An 18,576-nucleotide genomic window follows, 5' to 3' on the forward strand; every position below is an offset into this window, starting at 1 on the left:
GGTGATATTATGGAAAATGTCTTCAGCAGAAGGAATTAGGTACTAGCATTGGTTGCAAGGCTGTGGAGTGCAGAAGTAGTTTATTGAAGACTTTCTTAAAGATGAATTGATGAGTTTGCCTGAGTGGTTTCAACTATCTGTATCACAGGATTAAAAAATGGTATCCAGCACAATTGATACAAAGAGAGAGGTAAAACTTCAGCTGTAGCGCCTGCCTAATTCATTCTTCCCTTAGTCCTATCTTTCTAATGGAGGAAAAATAATTTATTGTGTGAGGAAAGGTGGGCAGTGCTACGTGGGCTGTTCTGCAGGACTTTGGGGAAAAGGGCAGATAATACCTGTCTCTGTCCAACCCTACCCTTTCTCTGTGGACTCCTAGCAACAATGCACGTATGGAGGGAAGCAGTCCCAGTGTGTTCCCTAAAACTATGTTTAGGGTTTAATTATGATTACATTTGCACGAACTTCGAGTATTTGTTTCATATTTTTAATTCACTTTTGCTTGATTCCGTGGTACACACTGGAGCAAATTACTTCAGGATCATCCCCTTCTAGTAACATAACTTAGTGGTCTATGGAGACCAGGCTCCCCCCTCCTGTGAGTTTCCTTTTTACTTGATATAAATCACAATAATAACTTGTTAACTCCATAGTAAGGCAAAGAATGAAATTTTCTATGTGAAGCACATTGTTTTTGTCAAACTGTTGTGCAGAGTGCCCCATGTAAATTTGATAGTTTGGAATAAAGAAAGAGGGATGGAAGGTGGAGAGGGAAGGGGTAGGAAATCAGTCACTGATGATTTCTTCTCTTCCTGTGAGTGAATGTCAGGGAATAATGTGGAAGAACAGATATTAATGAAGGTGAAAAGGTGGTTTTATTTTGATTATCTCTAAGGATTTAAGGAGGAAAAAAAATGTAAAAGAAGTTCCCCATTTTTCTAAGAGGAAACCAGCTCCTTTTTGTCTTACAGTAAAGACAAAGCAATGCTCTGAAGCCTGTTGCACATCTTAAGCACTAATTAAACAGGCTGTGACTGCAGCACCATGCATTTGCTCATTGGTTGACATGACCTTTTCAGGTGATCCATTTTACTGCTGAGGAGTTCTGGGTCCATGATCTGTCATCAGCTGCTCTGGCTGAGTCGCAGGACTGCAGAGCTGTTGTGAGAGAGGCAAACACAGTGCAAGAGACAGGCAATTTAAGAGCAACCCCGAAGAAATAACATAGGCATTAAATAAAAGTTAAAGAATTGAGATTAGGTTTGTTCTTGGTTTTTTGTTGCTTATTAAAAGTGAAGTTGTCCTTTCTAATTTGGGAAAATAAGCTAGAAGTGCTGATTTTAAAAATGCCTAAAATTGAGTCATTCTGCATTTGGCTCTGAAAGGTTGTTATTTCAGGAAGGGCTTTCCAGGACTTGCAAAGAAGAGTTTTGAAGATTAGGATTAATGACAAATATGATCAAAGCTAAGGAAAAGTACACTGAGTTGCAAAAGATTAAAACATAATTTCTCAATGTTCTGTGTCTGTTTGCTTTATGAATGACAATTTACTTTAAAAGGGAAGTTGTAAAATACTGATAGATGCTGCCTCATGGGGAATCTTTTATCAAGTTTAGTTACTTCCAGTTTGGAGTGACAGCTGCTACTCAGTTTCACTTTTCTATGGTAAATTTCCTGTCACATCCTATTAATCCAGGAAATTTATGACATATATTCTTCATTGCAGGAACTTCACAGTAAATTTTCTGGTAGGATGTGCATTTAAGTTATGGAGAAAATGGTCCAGGGGATAGAGTACCACTTGCCTCTCAGGGTATTTTGAATTCAATTACGTGCTGTTTCATAGTCTACCTGATCAAGATTGCCAAAATGCCATTAGAAGAGCTTGTCAGAACTGCTGCCTGTGATCTCATTGTATATTTTTGTCTTGATTCTTCAGGTCTCAAATGCCATAGAACAAATAAAGTTTTTATTAGTATCTGTCAGCACTTGATCTTTCTTGGGGAAGGGATAAAATGTTTGGTAATTAAAGGCACAGGATGACCGTGTGTGCCGACAGAAAAAAGTTGACCATGGTAAATTGTTCGTGCATGGAATTCTACACACAGAAACAGTTGTTTCCTTTTTCCCATAGCATCCCCAAAGGCAGCTGTAACATCCAAAGGATAGTCTAAAGGATATAATGCATTAACCACTGATTTATTGCTTTTTCAAATAATACTACCCCTCTCAACACATCAGTTTTTCATATTCAAGCGAAGATGACGTGAGGACATCATAATAAAGTGAAAGCTTATGAAATGTTATTTCCCTTTCTTCTTCAACTACACATGAGACATAGTGCTTGCAGTTCAGAGCACTGTTTAGAGATCAACTTTTCTACTTCCATTACTTCCATTAGTTTGGAAAGGGCCTCTCAGTACTTTGGGTCTGATGCCTGCCTGGACTCTGAAGTTCTCCCATTAAAGCAATCAGACACACAGCTAAATACTGTCAAAGCTGTGTATAAGCATAGGTTCTGATAAGCTCTTTGCAGACACCGAGCAAGTACAGCAGAGGCCAGGAAACAGCCTGCAACTTCAAGAGTATCTAATTACGGTTGAATCCCACTGTAGGTACAATTCACAGTGCCCAAATAGTGGAGCATGTATTGTTTCAGAGTGCAGTACAATGGTTAGATACAGAAGAGCAGTCAACTGTGTCCAGATTCTAGGGGTGAAACTAAGTGCAGGTGCACAATTGCAGCATAAGGCTATTAAAAATATATAGCTCTTGTATACAGGAGAGAACTGATGTAGCATAGTGTCATTCTGTTGAAGTCACAGAAGATTTTTCTCTCTGGAACCAAGGTGTTAGTTTACTAACGTGTTATTTAGTCATCCATTTTAGTAGGCTTTCATGCTCTAAAAATTATACAGTTTATGCTACCATGCCTCTCTTCTCAAACTTCACTATCCACAAAATCCCAACTTCCAGCTAATCAGAAAAGCAAAATGCTACTAATTTGACTAGTGACATTAACTTCAGGAAAGCCCAAGCTTTGGGAAGGAAGAGAAGCTCTCCTTACTTTCACCTTTCCAACCAAAACTGTGCTTTCAGTTAGCCTGGAAACCACTTCACATTTAAAAATATGTATATGTATATATTAGATTCTTCTGCAAAGATACCCAAAGCTGGGCTGATGGGATTCTTACTAGAGAATATTGCCAGGGAATTTTTAAGAAAGTGTCAAAATTCCTGACTTTAAAGTGTAAGATTATGATAATTTCTGAAGGTAAATTGTAAATACAGGTGATGGCAGAAATTCAGCACTTTTTAATGGTACAAGTAGGGAAAGCATCTGTCTACTGACTTGCAGTTGGATATAAAGCCTTTACAGGCAACAGTACATTTCTGCTGTACAAAAGAAAAAAGTTTCTCTGGATGGCTGTGTGCATGCATACATCACTATAGAGTATGAAATATTTATATTGCTTTTGTTGATATTTGTTTTGTTCTATTTAAGACCCTCTACAGTCTCCTCAAAGTTACTATAAAATTGAAGACCCCATGGCAGAGGCTTGGCATCTTCAAAACAATTGGAATTAATAATTTTAAAAGAAAGTTATATAACAGTGCAATTTTAATGGTGATAAGGCTGTAAGAGGTTTCTATGGCAACACCATTGTCAGCAGCTGCCTTTCCCTGGCATCTGGGCATGTTTGGGGCTTATGAGGTGACCGCAAGTAATACTAGAAGATTAGAGTAGAAAAAAAAATGAGTGATATGAAGTTTGCATAGAACTCAGCATTCTTTTATTAAAAAAGAGACATGGAACCATTTCAGCTGAAACTTTAAGAAATTTTGGAGTGACAGTTGTAGGTGTGTGAAGGCAGGTGACTGGAGCCTGAGTACTTGAGGTCTCCTAATTTCTGATTGCTAAAGCAGGTGGTCCAGTCTACCATGCCCCCCACAGATGTTTGCATAACTTCTTTTCACCCTTACAGCTCTTTAGAAAAATCTGACCTAGCTATGTTTGCAAAGCAGCCTCAAAATTTATTAGCAAAGTGGGTTTCCATAACATATCTTTGACTTGTTTTTGCTTAGCAGTGCATCTTTAGAAGTAGCCTGTGTCTGCAGAGAGTCAAACCTGAACAGCAAAAAAAAATACTTCCAGCTTTTCCAAACAAAGCCTTAATTTTAGTGATTTTGTCTGTTGACCTATAGAAAAGGACCTAGTGCTGGATGGCATCTGTGCAGTAACAAGTACTGTTTGTTACCATTCGGTGCATTCAATCTTTTGAACACCTAAATGGGTGTCAGTTTTGAAAAACCACTAGATGTCTAATTTTTTTAATGTCAGGCACCAGCTGAATAAGGACCTAAAGAAAGGTGATTGGGCAAAAAAAATTCTGAACTTTGTGACCTACCTGTTTTGAACAGCCCCTTTACATGAGTTGCAGTGCACCATCAATAGAAGAAGTAAGTGTTTTACAAAGTTTACCTTGAAGCTCTGGTGAGTTGCAAGAGCAGCAGCAGGTCATATTGGAAACAGATTGAGTCATGGTGGGAAAAATTTGAGCTTGATGGAAACTGCAAGGTTGTTTAATAAACAGTTCTTCAAAGCTGGTGCTATTATGAAAATACCTGTAATAAAAGAAAATAAAATTGTCCTTAGCTCTTGGAGTGTGATGATGATGACATACTTAAAGGTTTTATTTGTTTAGCATGTAACTACTTCTGTTTCAGATTATATGTGGCAGAAAGAATCTTCCTGCTTGCTATATACTACCCCATTTAGATCATTTCATTGCATCCCATACCTAGCATGCTTCCATTAGCTTGATTAATACCAATTCCTCTGCAGCCATTGCCTCAGCATGACCATAGGGATGACCATATTTCCTCTTCATGCAGGAGAGTGTCGAGGCGGGGAATAAGGAGACTACAGGAGTTGCTGAGAAAGAAAATGAGGTACATATGAATAGCCTCAAGAGTGTGGTTGTGCTTTAATGTCTTCAAGAGAATAATGTCCAAAAAATTGATTTGTCATTTGCATGTCATCAATACGCAGGCCAATACAATACAGCTGCAACCTAGCTGTGGTATCTAGTCTAGCACTGCACAGATATATCTATATCCATGGCATATGTTCTAACAGATCACTTCTCATTCAATGCAGGATTTGCCTGAGAAACTGCCTGTTGCAGCAGTATAGAGTGATGAATATTTCAGGGCAGCAAACAAAGCAGTTCCATGGCAGAAGGAACTGTTTCTCTTGACATTTGGAAGTACACTGCATAGATTCCTAGTAGCTTTTGCAGTTTCCGTAAATTTTTTTGCCTCGCCTTCCTGGAAACTTCTTTATAAAAAATAAAAAACCCTTTGATTATCATTTCTTTTTCCTACCACAATATGCCCTAAGCTAAAACAGATACTTGAAAATAATCATGTTATGAGTTGGTTTGCTAAAGCGCAATCTGGCATCGTTAGATACAGTTAAAATCAAATTACAAAGCAAATGAAAAGCTCAGTGACATACTTTAAGCTGTGCATGTGTGGACTTGAATGATTGCATTTTGCTTATATTTCTTCAGGAGTGATAAAAGTACTTACCCTGAATCTTCGTATACTAAAGTGAAACTACGATGTGTTCAAATGTGCAAGGAGGAATGGCTGCGTATTAAACACAGGGATAGAAGTAAGGACTGGGAAAAAGATTATAACTCCTAGTTACTAATCATTCAGGATTTGTATCTCAAGGTGCTGGCAGCTTCCTATTTTTGTTGTTATTTGTTTTGGTGCCACGGTATATACAAAAAGATCATGAACTAGTCTCTGTTCACTGGTTTTAGAACAAACTAAATTCAACTGTCCAAGCTTAGGTTTGTTATCCTGCTGTAAAATAGCACTAACTTTTCTAGAGTCGAGGATGTATCTGTGGCTCTAGAGTATGCCGCTGTCACTGGGAAGTGAATTTGGGACTCAGTGGTGCCATGCTCCTCAGCAGCACTGTCACATCCGTGTGGAAAACAGTGGAATTGCATAGCAAGAAAGTCCAGGGTGGTAGATCAAGCCCAACTTTGTGTTGACACAGTGCAATAGTGTTGTGTTGCTCTTCTAGCATTGGCTCGTCACTCCCAAGAAGTCTGGTCCAAGAAGAAACATGCAAGAAATGCCTCACTGTTCTGTGAGCAGCAAGGCTAAGTCTTTGAAATCTTTTTCCTTTATTCTAATACTACTTGTTCTTATAAAGTTGAGGTCTCTTATCTGAGAGTGAATTTGACCCTGTGTTCTGTTTAAAATAGCTGTTTAAAACTGTGTTACTGTATGCAGAAGAGCTGGCATAAGAGATCAAGCTATTTGCTAAGCTGATATCTGACTGCCAGTGGAGGGTGGTCCCTTTGGTACTCTAAGTTGCCTACAAATTCTGCAGTACTACCCCAGAATCTTCCAAGACTTTGTAATTGATGCATTCCCTAAAGTGTGATGATTGGTTCCTCTTGACATTAGCTAGCTTAGCTGTGATTATAACCAACTGTCATAAAAATTACCTGTTCCTGTTCTAAATGCAACCTTGGGGCAAGAACTTCAGCTCTGGAAGACCAGCATAGCTCAGGGACCTCCTCTGGCAGACCCCAGTGGCAGGTTTGGTACCCCTCCTTCTCCTCACCCTAGGCTTGTTCTTGCTGCTGCTGAATCTGTGGCATTGTACTGAGCAATGTTAATGGGAGTACAACAGTGTGAATTGACTGCATCCTGTCTAAAGAAGAATTCACATCTGTGCAATTAAATAGTCAAGTGGTTCTATCATAGCCCTCGTTATCCTGGATAATCTGTTCTTTGTCCCCTCTGTGGTTGGTATAATGGGACAACTGTCCAAATTTCAATAATACTGCTAGAGGTAGCTGATTTGGAATAATCTTAGAATGTAAGTATATACCCAATATGCTACTGTAAGCAGTATATAGCAATACAAATGTTAGGGTGGTACATAAATTATAGTAACAATTTCTGCTGGATGAAGGATTCAACATTGATCTAGTAATAGGCAGGTATTTTTCCATTCATCTTTCAAGAACTGGAAGAAATCATGCATTATCTATTCAACGTGGATTGATCAGAAATGGTTCAGTCATATCCAGACTGAATGGGCTTTTATGTATCTTTTTATACTGACATAACGATAGATCTTTGCAGTTACATTTTTCCTGATCTTTATCCAGCTGCAGAATGTATTTACTTTTCCTGACAGCCTGATTTATTAGTCTCTCTGTTAGAAAGGAGTGTGTAATTAAGATTACAAGATTTTTGAAGCCAGCCCAGATCCAGAGGTAGCTGACTAGCTGGAGAAGGCTTGGAGCCTCTTACCAAGAACACATTTCCATTAGCAGGGTCCTGTGGACCCCTTGGACAGCTTGCAAACTCCTCCTCCTCAGCAGAAACCAGTGGTAAATTTCTTCCACAATACAGCTCGATGACAAGAGAAGGAAAAAATACTACAGCCTTGGCAAACAGTTACTCCACTAGTAACTAGTCCACCTGGGGACTCTTTTAAGTGTTGCCTAGTGAGGTTTCATAAATGTCTTTCTCCTGCCTGTTACTTGGCTTCTCTGCACAAGCTTGCCCCCAGCACTGATCTCCTCCATAAATCAGGAGGAACACCAGTGAAGACCATAGGTCAGCATCACCCAGGGAGGTCACGGAGCAGAGACTGGTCCATGGTCTCTCCAGCAAACATTGTAACTCATATCCTGAAAAGTCTCTCCCTCCTGTTGTTTTTAGGTGGTACCTGTTGGTGAGGGGGCTGCGGCATCAGAAAACGGTGTGACCATGGCAGCAGGAGCTGGTGATGGCACTGTTCCCACTGAGCGGGAGGATGTTGCTGAAGGTGACAAACCTCAGGGAGAAGAAAAGGAGTCTAATGTGTCTCAGGTAACTCATGTCAGTGCATGGAAGAGAGTGTTAGGGGAATTGGGACAGATTCAGCAGCCTTAGGGAGGTAAGGCTCCTGAATGTCTGTGCCTCCAAGTCTGACCAGTGGCAAGGCTGATGTTCTCCTGGGATAGCCCTGGGAGGGGCCCACACAGGGTATCCCTTCTTCTGAGTCCTTAATTTGGGTTGTACCTGCCTTTGTGCCCCTGTGTTTCCCTGGGCTTGTGGAGATGGGACTTGATGGGTTGATGGCTCCTGTGTGGGGCACAGGAGCAGTATGGACAGTATTGTTTGAGCTCCCCCTCCTGCTGTTGTCTCTCTGTGCCCCTCTGTGGAGATGAGATTTATCACATAACATAACAGGGCTTTCGTGAGAAATAGACAGAAAAAGGATTGGATTTTTCTTGTGTCCTGGCACCATGTCATATTAATAGCATTACTTTGTTTTATGTAAGTCATGGTGGTCAAGCCATCAGGCAGATCTGGCCTGCCGCCTTTTGTTCTGCAGTTTCTGAGGAGCTGGTGAACATCTACTAGAGCAGACCCTACAGCTGGGCACCAGCTGCCACCTTTTGTCATTGCATGTTGTATTTCTTCTGTGCTCCAGAATAAGATGGTCTGGCAGGGGATCAGTGAACATGTTTTTTTCAGGTTGGATGCTCCAATAACACTTATTAAATGCTTCTTGTACTAGGTTTCATTACTGGTGAGATGCTACCTACTTAGCCTCTTTGCTTTCTCTGCTCCCAGTTACACGGCTGCAAATCAGGAGAAATCCCCTCAATCAGTCAAAGAAATAGGTCATGTTTCCTCCTTTTATCACCTTTGTATCACTATTATCCTGCTGACTTGAATTTCCAGAGAAATACAGGACAGTGACTACTGGAACTAGTGCCTTTACCCAAACCTGCCCAAAATTAAGAGCACAGTGGAGGGGAAAGGTCTGTTAATTTCCATGCACACTGAAAATGAAACCCAAACTACCCACAGAGCACTTTTATTATTTATTGCAATAATTTTTGGTCACAGAAAGTAGACTTAAGAGAACTAAGGGGAACAGTGAAAACGGGGAAGGGATTACTCCTTTACGTTCTTGCACAAATACTGTTTTCTGTCTTAAGAATCCACTGTGGAGAAAAAAGAAATTCCCATCCCAATATGTGCCACATTCAATATACCAACAATAGTGTTTTTCTGCTTGAAATAAAGTACTAAATAGTCTTGCATTTCTTTGCAGGGGAGTGAGTCATTTGTTTGTTTGTTTTTCCCCAGGAAAAGGTCAGCAACATCCCTTCAGTAGTAATAGAGCCGGCATCAAACAACGAAGGGGAGGGAGAAGAACATGAAGTCATCATGAATGAGTCCAAAGATGCCACAGCAGAGATGGGCACTCAGGACACTGACACTTCTCCCGGTGAAATTTCCCAAGTTGGAAGTGATCAGAAACCTACTGAAGAAATCCAATCTCTACCGCCTAAAGATCAGCCTGTTCCAGAAGAAGATGCAGGTTCTGTGATGCCACCTGGCTTTCTCTATAAGGTCTGCTTCTTCGTTCTTCTTTTAGATATCCCTTTAGATCTAACTTCTGTGGATATGTCTGTCTGCAGAGGTAGTGTGATGATTTCTTGAGGTCAAAGGATACTTAATTTATCAACAAGACACATGCACATGTTGCTTCATAAATGAAGTCTGAGAAGATACATTTTCTGCACACTGTTGTTGCTGTGCACATTCTTACGTAGCTATAAGACTCACAAAGTACAAGAAACCATTAACCTCACCAATCAACTGCTGTAAATTAATATATTGAAAAAAACTGCTCTGCCACGGAGTTAGTCAGGAATATTGTTGATATATGCTAATTATATATTTGATATGCTAACAATATATTTGATCTCTAAGGTCTCTTCCAAACTCAAACCATTCTATGAATCTATGAACATTAAAAAATGGCATTTTTCTGGCCTGAAAATCTATAGTGGAAGTACTGTTCTATTGAAACCAATGGGACTTACAATTCATGATAATGACAGCAAAATGTCATTCTGTAACTTTAGTAAAATTATAAACTGTTAGGGTAATCAAACAGAAAAATTTAATGAACCATTAGAGAAATTCTTTCCTTGGCTGGCAAGACCCCCAGGGTTTCCTGGTTCACAAGGTTCTTGGATAATTCTTCTCACTTCAGAATCACTGAGCAGCAGAAAAGCTCCTTGAGGATGGATGAACTTTACATACTTCCTATTATAATTTACATAGTTCAGACTAATTAGTCCCATAGCACTCCATAAGTATGCCATTCTTCTTGGTCTATTCTCATTGCTCAGGTATTTTTTTGAGAGTAATGTTAAGGTGAGGGTGAACATTACCGTGTAACTCTGACAGACATGCTGACATAGTTCATTTTTTGTTTTTCATCACACTCTCTTGGGTCAGATGTAAATAAGGAGAAGCAGAGTATATGCTTGCCATCTGGTTCACAATGCCACTTTCTTTCATTTCACATGGAACTGTCTGTGCTTTGAGAAAATTAGACTAACTCTCTCTCAAGGAGCGATAGCATTTACTTAAAATGGTCTGTTCACAATGACATGCTGATCATGCTAATGTTTTAATAATCACCCCTTTGAAAGGCAGATATTTTTGGCATACCCATGTGCCAGTATGTGGGAGCTCCTTCCAGGGCAAGCATTAAGTAGGGTTCCTGTTACTCACCTTTTTGATGACCTGTGCCGTACAACCAACTCAAATTTCCACAGATGTTCACAAGAAGAATAAAATCAGTGGCCACAACAAGACAGTGAGAGAATCTGAAGTCATTAGTTCCTGGGAGTCTTTCTGAATTTTATTTGCAAAATCCTCCCAAAATCTCTCTCTCAGATATCGTAATGATAGTGGGGAATGAAAGGAAATTCCTTACACAGGAGGAATGATGGTGGCAGGACTAGTCCAAGTGGCAGGATTTGTGAGATATTGCAGTATCATCTGGCCTTGAGATCCTGTAACCTTGGGAAAGGACCTTAATTTTCCTTGGATGGTCTTAGGAAGACTGAAGCTGTCCCTGCTTCCAAGGAAACGCATAGAAAACTTTGATATAAATAATGACAACATGAACAATTTATACCAGGTCAAAGCAGATGATTCTACTCTGCTCTCATGAGACTCCACCTGAAGTACTGTGTACAGTTCTGATGTCCCCAACATAAGAAGGATGTGAAACTGTTGGAGCAAGTGTAGAAGATGGCCACAAAGATGATAAGAGGACTGGAGCACCCGCCCTACAAAGGCAGGCTGAGAGAGTTGGGGCTGTTAGGCCTGGAGAAGAGGAGGTTGTGTGGAGACCTCATAGCAACCTTCCAGTATCTGAAGGTGGCCTGCAGGGAAGATGGAGAGGGACTCTTTGTCAGGAATTGTAGTGATAGGATGAGGAGTAATGGGTACAAATTGAAAGAGGGGAAATTTAGATTGGATATTAGGAAGAATTTTTTTACTGTAAGGGTGGTGAGACACAGGAACAGATTGCCCAGAGAGGTAGTGGATGCCCCAATCCTGGCATCAGTGTTCAAGACCAGATTGGATAAGGCCTTGAGCAACTTGGTCTAGTGGGAGGTACCCCTGCCTGTGGCAGGGAGGTTGGGACTAGAGGATCATTAAGGTCCATTCCAACCCCTTAACATTCTGTGATTCTGTGATAATTTGAACGTACCTGTCTATAGCCATATGTTTGCATAAAGGTGGCTTCTTTTTTATTTTTGGTCAAGATCTAACAGGTAATTTTGTTGAGAAAATATATCTCCCTTAGATCACATCTATATGTTTGGTGTTATTTTCTTCAGGTTGAAGTTCTACATGATTTCGAGGCAGCTAACAGTGATGAGCTCAATTTAAAACGAGGAGATATTGTACTAGTAATTCCTTCTGAGACCACAGCTGATCAGGTAAAAACATGTGGTTCTTGCTTTTGTTGACATTTTTCTTTGTCTCAACTTTATTTTCTCACAGATTATAGTTAATGAGACTGCATATTCAAAATGTCATTCCTGTAAGAAAACACAAAGATTTTAATTTTGGCTTTTTACTTGGTATCATTTGACACTAAATGGCAAAGTTGACTACACTTGAAGTCCCAGATATATGCTATTAGCAGGATGTGACCTCAGCTTATTTTCTAGGGCTTTTTTTATGCTACATTGTAATTGATTTTATACAGAGGTACTCAAATGCAGAGGATGACTTACAAATTGTGCGTAATGTTGTTCTATATAATTTTGTCATAACATTGCAGTAGAACTGATTACATGTTCCCTAGACGTTCAGAGTTTTTATGTGTGGATTTGGAGAAATAATACAAATTCACCCACAGAGAGCACTGAGAACATACACAGATTGTGCTGTCCTATAGCCTTAAGGTATAGTGATGCTGCTATGCCTCTGATAAAGATAACTTTGCCCTCTGGAAGCCTGAACCTGAATTAAACAACACTTTGATTTCATTGAAGGCATCTAATTTTGTTTTAACAATGTATTTCAGGTGAACATTTAAACAGTTGCATTCCATATGTTAAACTGAATTCCAGTGAAGTGTATTGATTTTAGCCACTGCTTCTTTTAAAGAATACTGTACTGCACACTATTAGCACCAGCAACCCCATGGGCATCAGTTAATGCCTGTGGGGTTGGTGAAAATTTTTCCATTGATTTGGGGTTTGAGAGGTGGAGGACTGGATTCTGCCTAATCAGGTAGCTAAGAGCACTGCTCTGAATGAAGAATATTTCTTAAAATAGGCCTAAATACTAATGCCCTAAGCACATATGAGTGCTGGGGACTGTGTTTGAAGTTGTTTTGCTGATTGATGCTGTCCAAAGGTAGATAATAATCAATGTTCATAATCTCAGATGAGCATTCTTTTAATTCAGGAGACAACTAATTGTTTTTTGGGGGTGGGTTTTTTTTTCTTATTTCAGCACAAAATACTTTTAATTCAGCAGGCACTTAGCTCTTTTTATAGGGGTAGAGTCTATTATCCTTACTCAAATTATGCTATGTGTTACCTCATCAGTAGTTTACTTGATTTCATTATCAGTGTTCGCAGAATAGGACACTGCTCTTAGGATAGCAAAATACGATCTCTGTCTTCAGACTGTTTTTCCTAGGATATTAGGTGTTAAATATGCTTTATCTTCACTTGGTGAGTCTATGAAGTATATTCTTCTTCTGGTGTGCATCATAATTCCAGTAGAATTAATTGAAGTAAATTGTCTGCAATGATGGAGAAAATAAACCTGTATGTATTCATGTTTCTGAAACCATTCTGTTCATATCTTTATTACTCAGTACATCTTTGCCCTTCATGTTTAACATCACCATAAAGCTTAATACTTTTGTCTTTTGCCAGGTACTGGTACAAATTCTTGATTTATATAGAGGGGTTTTATCTTTGTTATTCTTTGTTAGTCTTTATTCTCCTTCAGAATTGACCTATCTAAAGCCATAATTCTAATACAGCTGGTAACATCAGCCTGTGTTCTCCATTTAAAGCAAGCCAGTCCCATCCAGTGGCTTTTTCCACTAGTCTTTAGTTGAAGTTATTACCCAGTAAAACTGTATATTCCTTCATACAACCTATGCTGCCTATTCTAGAGAGCTGTAGTTCCTCTATCTCTCAGATATTTCATGTGCTTCACAAACATGTCCCCAGTTAATTGTATCCAGCCAGTGCCATATATAAGGCTGAATCTGCTTTAATGATCTGCTTATCTGGGGGCAGACAGCCAGTATACTGCAGCACATGCAGCCACTAAGCAATAATGACTCAATGGTGTATGTGATGATCTGTTCAAGCTGCTCTGTGTCCAGATGTACAGTTTGTGCAATAATATGACTGCATTACAAGTTCTGTTTGTCATGGCTTTGCTCTGGCTCCTGTTCTTAAAAGGAAAAAGATACAGAGTTACTGAGTTAGGTTGATCATTTTTAAAAATACCAAATTGATTTTATTCCAGGTAGAATTTATCACACTTAAGAGAACCCAGTCCTTTCCAATAAAAAAATCTCTGTTTTGGTTGCTTGGACTGCTGGTGATTTGTTTACAGTTTTGCTTGTCAACTTCTGGTTTGGGTTTCCAGGAGTTTTTAGAAAAATTATTACATATTTTCTAGAGATAGTAACTTCAGAGTTTGCAAGAGCTGTTATTTCTTCTGACTGCTAATACATGAGTAAGAGAAAAAAAAATCTGGGAGGAAAAAATTAAGATTCAAAACTATTTTTCCACCATCTATGATACTGAGTTCAGCTAGGAGTTAGATGGGGCTAAAGGCCATACCATGTGCTAACAATTATAAGCACCAAATCTTTTAGCCATGTCACTCAAACATCTTCAAGTCTGAAGCTCGTAGTGAGGAATGGGGTTGACATGAAATTTAAGACTGTCTTTTTCTTTTCAGGAGGCTGGCTGGTTGACTGGCATTAAGGAATCTGAGTGGCTTCAGTACAGAGATGCAAATAGTTATAAAGGACTTTTCCCAGAGAACTTCACACGCCATCTGGAATAATTCTCCCAGGCAGATGAACCGTGATATGAAGCTCAGTCAGTAGGTTTTTAACCTCTTTGAAACACAGGAGCCCATCTTTTTGTAGTTTAAGCTGTTAATGGTTTACAGACTGGTGTCAGACAAAGCTTGTTGGAATATATTGAAATGAGCATGAATGCAAACAGTTAAGCTAGCAATTTCTGAAGCAGTACATGGGAAAAAAATCACAAAAAAGAAATGTCCTTATTTGTTTATAAGTATGTGGCGAAAGATTTGTTTGTGCTTTGTCAGAGCTATGGTGATCCTGTATTTGGTCCTTTTCCATGAAATCTGAAATTAGCTTCCTGAATACCAAAACCTTAACTTCTCTGCACTAAGTGTATTGTATTGAGTTGCACTGCAGAAGATTTAATTAATTATCCTGTAGTTATGAGGTCAAACTATTATAAATTTCATGTGTTTAAAAAAAATAATTAACTACTGCAACATTTTTCAGTGTTATTTTTGGACATGCATAGTATATATACACAAGAACTTATATGTGTATATATAAGTGCATATGGCTATATATGCATTTGCACAACTTCATGGTAGTTCTTTGGCTGTGTGGTATCATCCAGTACATGCATTGCTCTTTCACTGTCTGGCATAACAGGAAAAGGTTTTATTTCAAAGCAAAACTAGCTGCTCCATTGCCAAAACATTTTACAGTATCTGTGTTTGTATTGTGAAATTTTCATTCTTAGATAATGAATAACATCATGTTCAAAGCTGCTAACCTTTGAGAAGGCATGGCTCAGTCTCCTCTTTCACTGCAGTAGTTACAATGAGATAAATCTGGAGGAGGAGCTCTTATGATGCTAATCTATACTTTTTTATTTAATTGGCTGAATACATTTTAAAAAAAGAAACAGAACTAATCTCTGAGAAGAAATAAACACAATATATTTTCACTATATGTATTTATGCAGCTTACCTTTTAAAGTAAGATATATAATGTATCCTGTATCAAAAAGTCATCTGTAACTTATGTTTTCCAGTGCTGTGTCATTAAAAATAAACCTTTGGTCCAAAGAACCTGTTTCATCTGTGGTGCTTTCGAAGTTTTTTAACACTGAAGTCCATATTGTTTATACATTGTATTATATGATCTAATCTTAATTTAATACCTCTTTTTCCAAAGAAATACAGCATAACAGGTGCACATCTAAATTCCTGCTCTCAACCCTAGTTGTGGCCAGAATTCCAAAAGGTCTGGACCCCAGATCAGCTGCTGCTCCTCCTGTTCCAGACTCTGACCGCCAGCTAATATCTGTCCACTAAGGAAGGGAGCTTGTCTGTGCTTGACCATCACTCAACTGAAGATCTCTACCTCTTAGTAATTTTTCACTTTTCCACTTATTTTATGTGGAAAGTAAGTTCTCCACGAATCTGGAATCTGTTCTGTTGTGTTTGCTGAGGAATGGAAGCTGCAAATATTTAGGAACTTTTATATTTTCCTTAGAATTTAGTTATTTTTCATTATAGTTTCATTGCGTGCTTGATTTGTATGCAAACAATATCTGTTTCCACTCCAACTCCATCTGTTAGATTTCACTTGAAGAAATGAGGGGTTGTGTCTCTCGAAGAGGAGAAATTTGATTTTTCTCTGTTTCTCAGGATACAATAGCTTTCAAACGCAAGTCTAATGATAGCTGAATGGCTCAACTGTGATAGCTGGGATTTTGGCTTTGAAATGTCACGGTGAGTCTAGGGAGATTACAGGAAAGCTCTCTGGTTTTCTGTTGATGCCCTCAACAGGTTTGATCTAGGGCCAAGAATCTCTCCAGAGACACAACTTGCTTTGGCTATCGTGTTACAATTCCTGACTCCAGTGCACCATTTTGAGGTGGTTATAATAACCTATTTCACCTGGTTTACAGTGATACTCTGATGACCTTCAGGCCAGTTTCCTGCTTAACTGCATCTCAACACTTGCATTTCAGTAATAGATGCTCTTCAGATCAGTGCAAGAGACCAACACTGGGCAATGGAATCTCAGTTTCCCTGTGGACACCATGTCACCACTTCTTTGAAAGGGACCTACAATCAAGTGAGACCATCATGTGTGACAGTCCTAACCCTAAGGACACTATGATCAACCCAAAGCATTCCTTTAACCAGTGTCAATTGTGTGCAGTTAACATTATTATGTTTTAGAAGTATCCACATCAAAGACAACACCCTTGGCCTTGATTCTTCTAATGTCCTTGATACAGCACAGTGTGCCAAATCCACAGAGGTGTTTGCAGCACACTTGAGATTTTACATAGACAGGAAAGGTCTCTGGTCTATAGCAAAGACCTTTCATGGTTTCTTCTGCCATGCTTTTCAGAAATACCTCTTGACTCTTCATTTTTTATTTCCACCTCTGTATAAAGAAAAACATAAATTCAAGAACTACAAAATGTCCACATCTTGCTGCAAGGACTGTCATTATTTGTTGGCAACAGGACATACTGATAATGTCCCAAAAGCCACGCTATTGCCCATGATGTCTGTGTCATTTAAGTGCTGCAGGTGACTGTGTGTATGGCATACCATACATCTGACATCAAGTGCGTTTTCACATCTCACACATGCACCCCAGAGCCACAAAACAAATGTCTTGCAGAAAGGATAAGGAAAATTATTAATGTTGTATCTTTAAAATTCTTTGCAAAATTCCATATACTAAGATGATAGATGTCAAAGGAAGGGAATTGATAAATTAGCCATGAATGTTAATTTTCCTAATTTTCCCTTCTAGCAGAAGGAACTCGTGAATAGAAATATATTTCTCATTTTGGATTGACATCTTTTTCTTGTATAAAATTTTTTTCTTACTCTAATTTGGTTAGGTAATCAGACTTATCTCTCAGACACTTTTATGTCTGCATCTCCTGAGATGAACACAGTAAGTGTATTTCTCTGTGATCTATAGAACTTTATTCTACGACAAGCAAGGGAAATACTTTCTAGTATGTACTGCTGTTACATACCAGTGATACCCTTTCCCTCTGAAATTATATTAGCCCAGAATTATTTCTCCCTTTTCTTGGATTTTTGGATTAATACATTATATTGGACTTTGCAAATTACTGAATTTTTTGCTTTTGGAATGATTGTGAAACAGTAGTCCATTGTATCTTTTTGTTTCTCTAAAGATTTATTTACGCCAAAGAGAGCACATAGTACTAACCTTGTAGAGCAGATGTAATTTCTAATTCTACATAAAATAAACCCTTGAAAGATTTAGGGATCCAATCTCCTGATCCAGCAGACTGATTATGCATGGTGTGGCCCTGAAAGAAAGACAAAATAACTCAAGATGGAGGAACATCTCATGTGAGTGAACAAATAAATCATGTATTTGCAGCTCATCTGTCTGGTTTACAACCTTACATCAATAATGAAAAATGCATAAGCTGAACAACACTTCTGTCCCTTCTCACCTTGTCCTCCACCTCCTCCTCCCCTCCCTACCTCGCTTCATCTCTTCTACTAAGTGCAATTGTCCCTGCCACAAGAAGAGGAAGGGGAGACTGGGGAGTACAGTCCTACTCAGGTGGCATGGCATTCGATTCCAGGATGTTCTGATTGAAATAAATCAAAGTCTCATTAAGGTCACTCTTAATGAAAACTACTTAGTGTCTTGCTGACTCAAGGAAAAAAGCATCAAAAGAAAGCCACTGTGATGGGTAGGTTGGATGGATGGCGTTGGGAAAGAGCAGCCACTTGCTTTAGGACCCTTCAGAAGGCTGTCCCCTCTTGCACACCCATGTGCAGGCAGAGCATGAGCAAGTATTGAAGCTGTAGCAGCCATAAGTACCACAGTAGCTCAAAAACACCAGTTTGCGTCTTGAAGTACAAAATCGGGGTTTTTGTTAGTTTTTCCAACAGATTTAAAAGATCTATCTTTTTGTACTTTGGAAGCTAGGACACTAAGATGACAGTTGATGAAACACCACCTGATAAGCCAATCCTCGAGTGCAGAGAGTAGTTCAATTAATTAAGCAAGGTCACATTTGGGAAAGCAGTGCAAAAGAGCATGAAGGTGTTTTTGCAGCTGGCTGTAACAAGCAGTGTTACTGTGAGTTCTGTATTTTCTGG

The 18,576-nt window shown here is 39.0% G+C and overlaps 1 protein-coding gene across 1 annotated transcript in view; it reads left to right on the top strand.

Annotated features, from left to right (window-relative positions):
- Window positions 1-15,522, top strand: part of AMPH (amphiphysin) — a 115,936-nt gene extending 100,414 nt beyond the window's left edge. Inside the window, exons 18-22 of the mRNA XM_027744397.2 lie at window positions 4,897-4,953; window positions 7,765-7,914; window positions 9,187-9,453; window positions 11,751-11,852; window positions 14,359-15,522. Coding sequence (XP_027600198.1) covers window positions 4,897-4,953; window positions 7,765-7,914; window positions 9,187-9,453; window positions 11,751-11,852; window positions 14,359-14,466 — 684 coding nt within the window. The 3' untranslated portion in view covers window positions 14,467-15,522. The remainder of the gene's footprint in view (window positions 1-4,896; window positions 4,954-7,764; window positions 7,915-9,186; window positions 9,454-11,750; window positions 11,853-14,358) is intronic.
- The last annotated feature ends 3,054 nt before the right edge of the window (window positions 15,523-18,576 follow it).

The sequence above is a fragment of the Pipra filicauda genome, unplaced genomic scaffold (genome assembly GCF_003945595.2).
Source record: "Pipra filicauda isolate LSUMZ 115617 unplaced genomic scaffold, ASM394559v2 scaffold353_size752799_pilon, whole genome shotgun sequence".
Lineage (NCBI taxonomy): Eukaryota > Metazoa > Chordata > Aves > Passeriformes > Pipridae > Pipra > Pipra filicauda.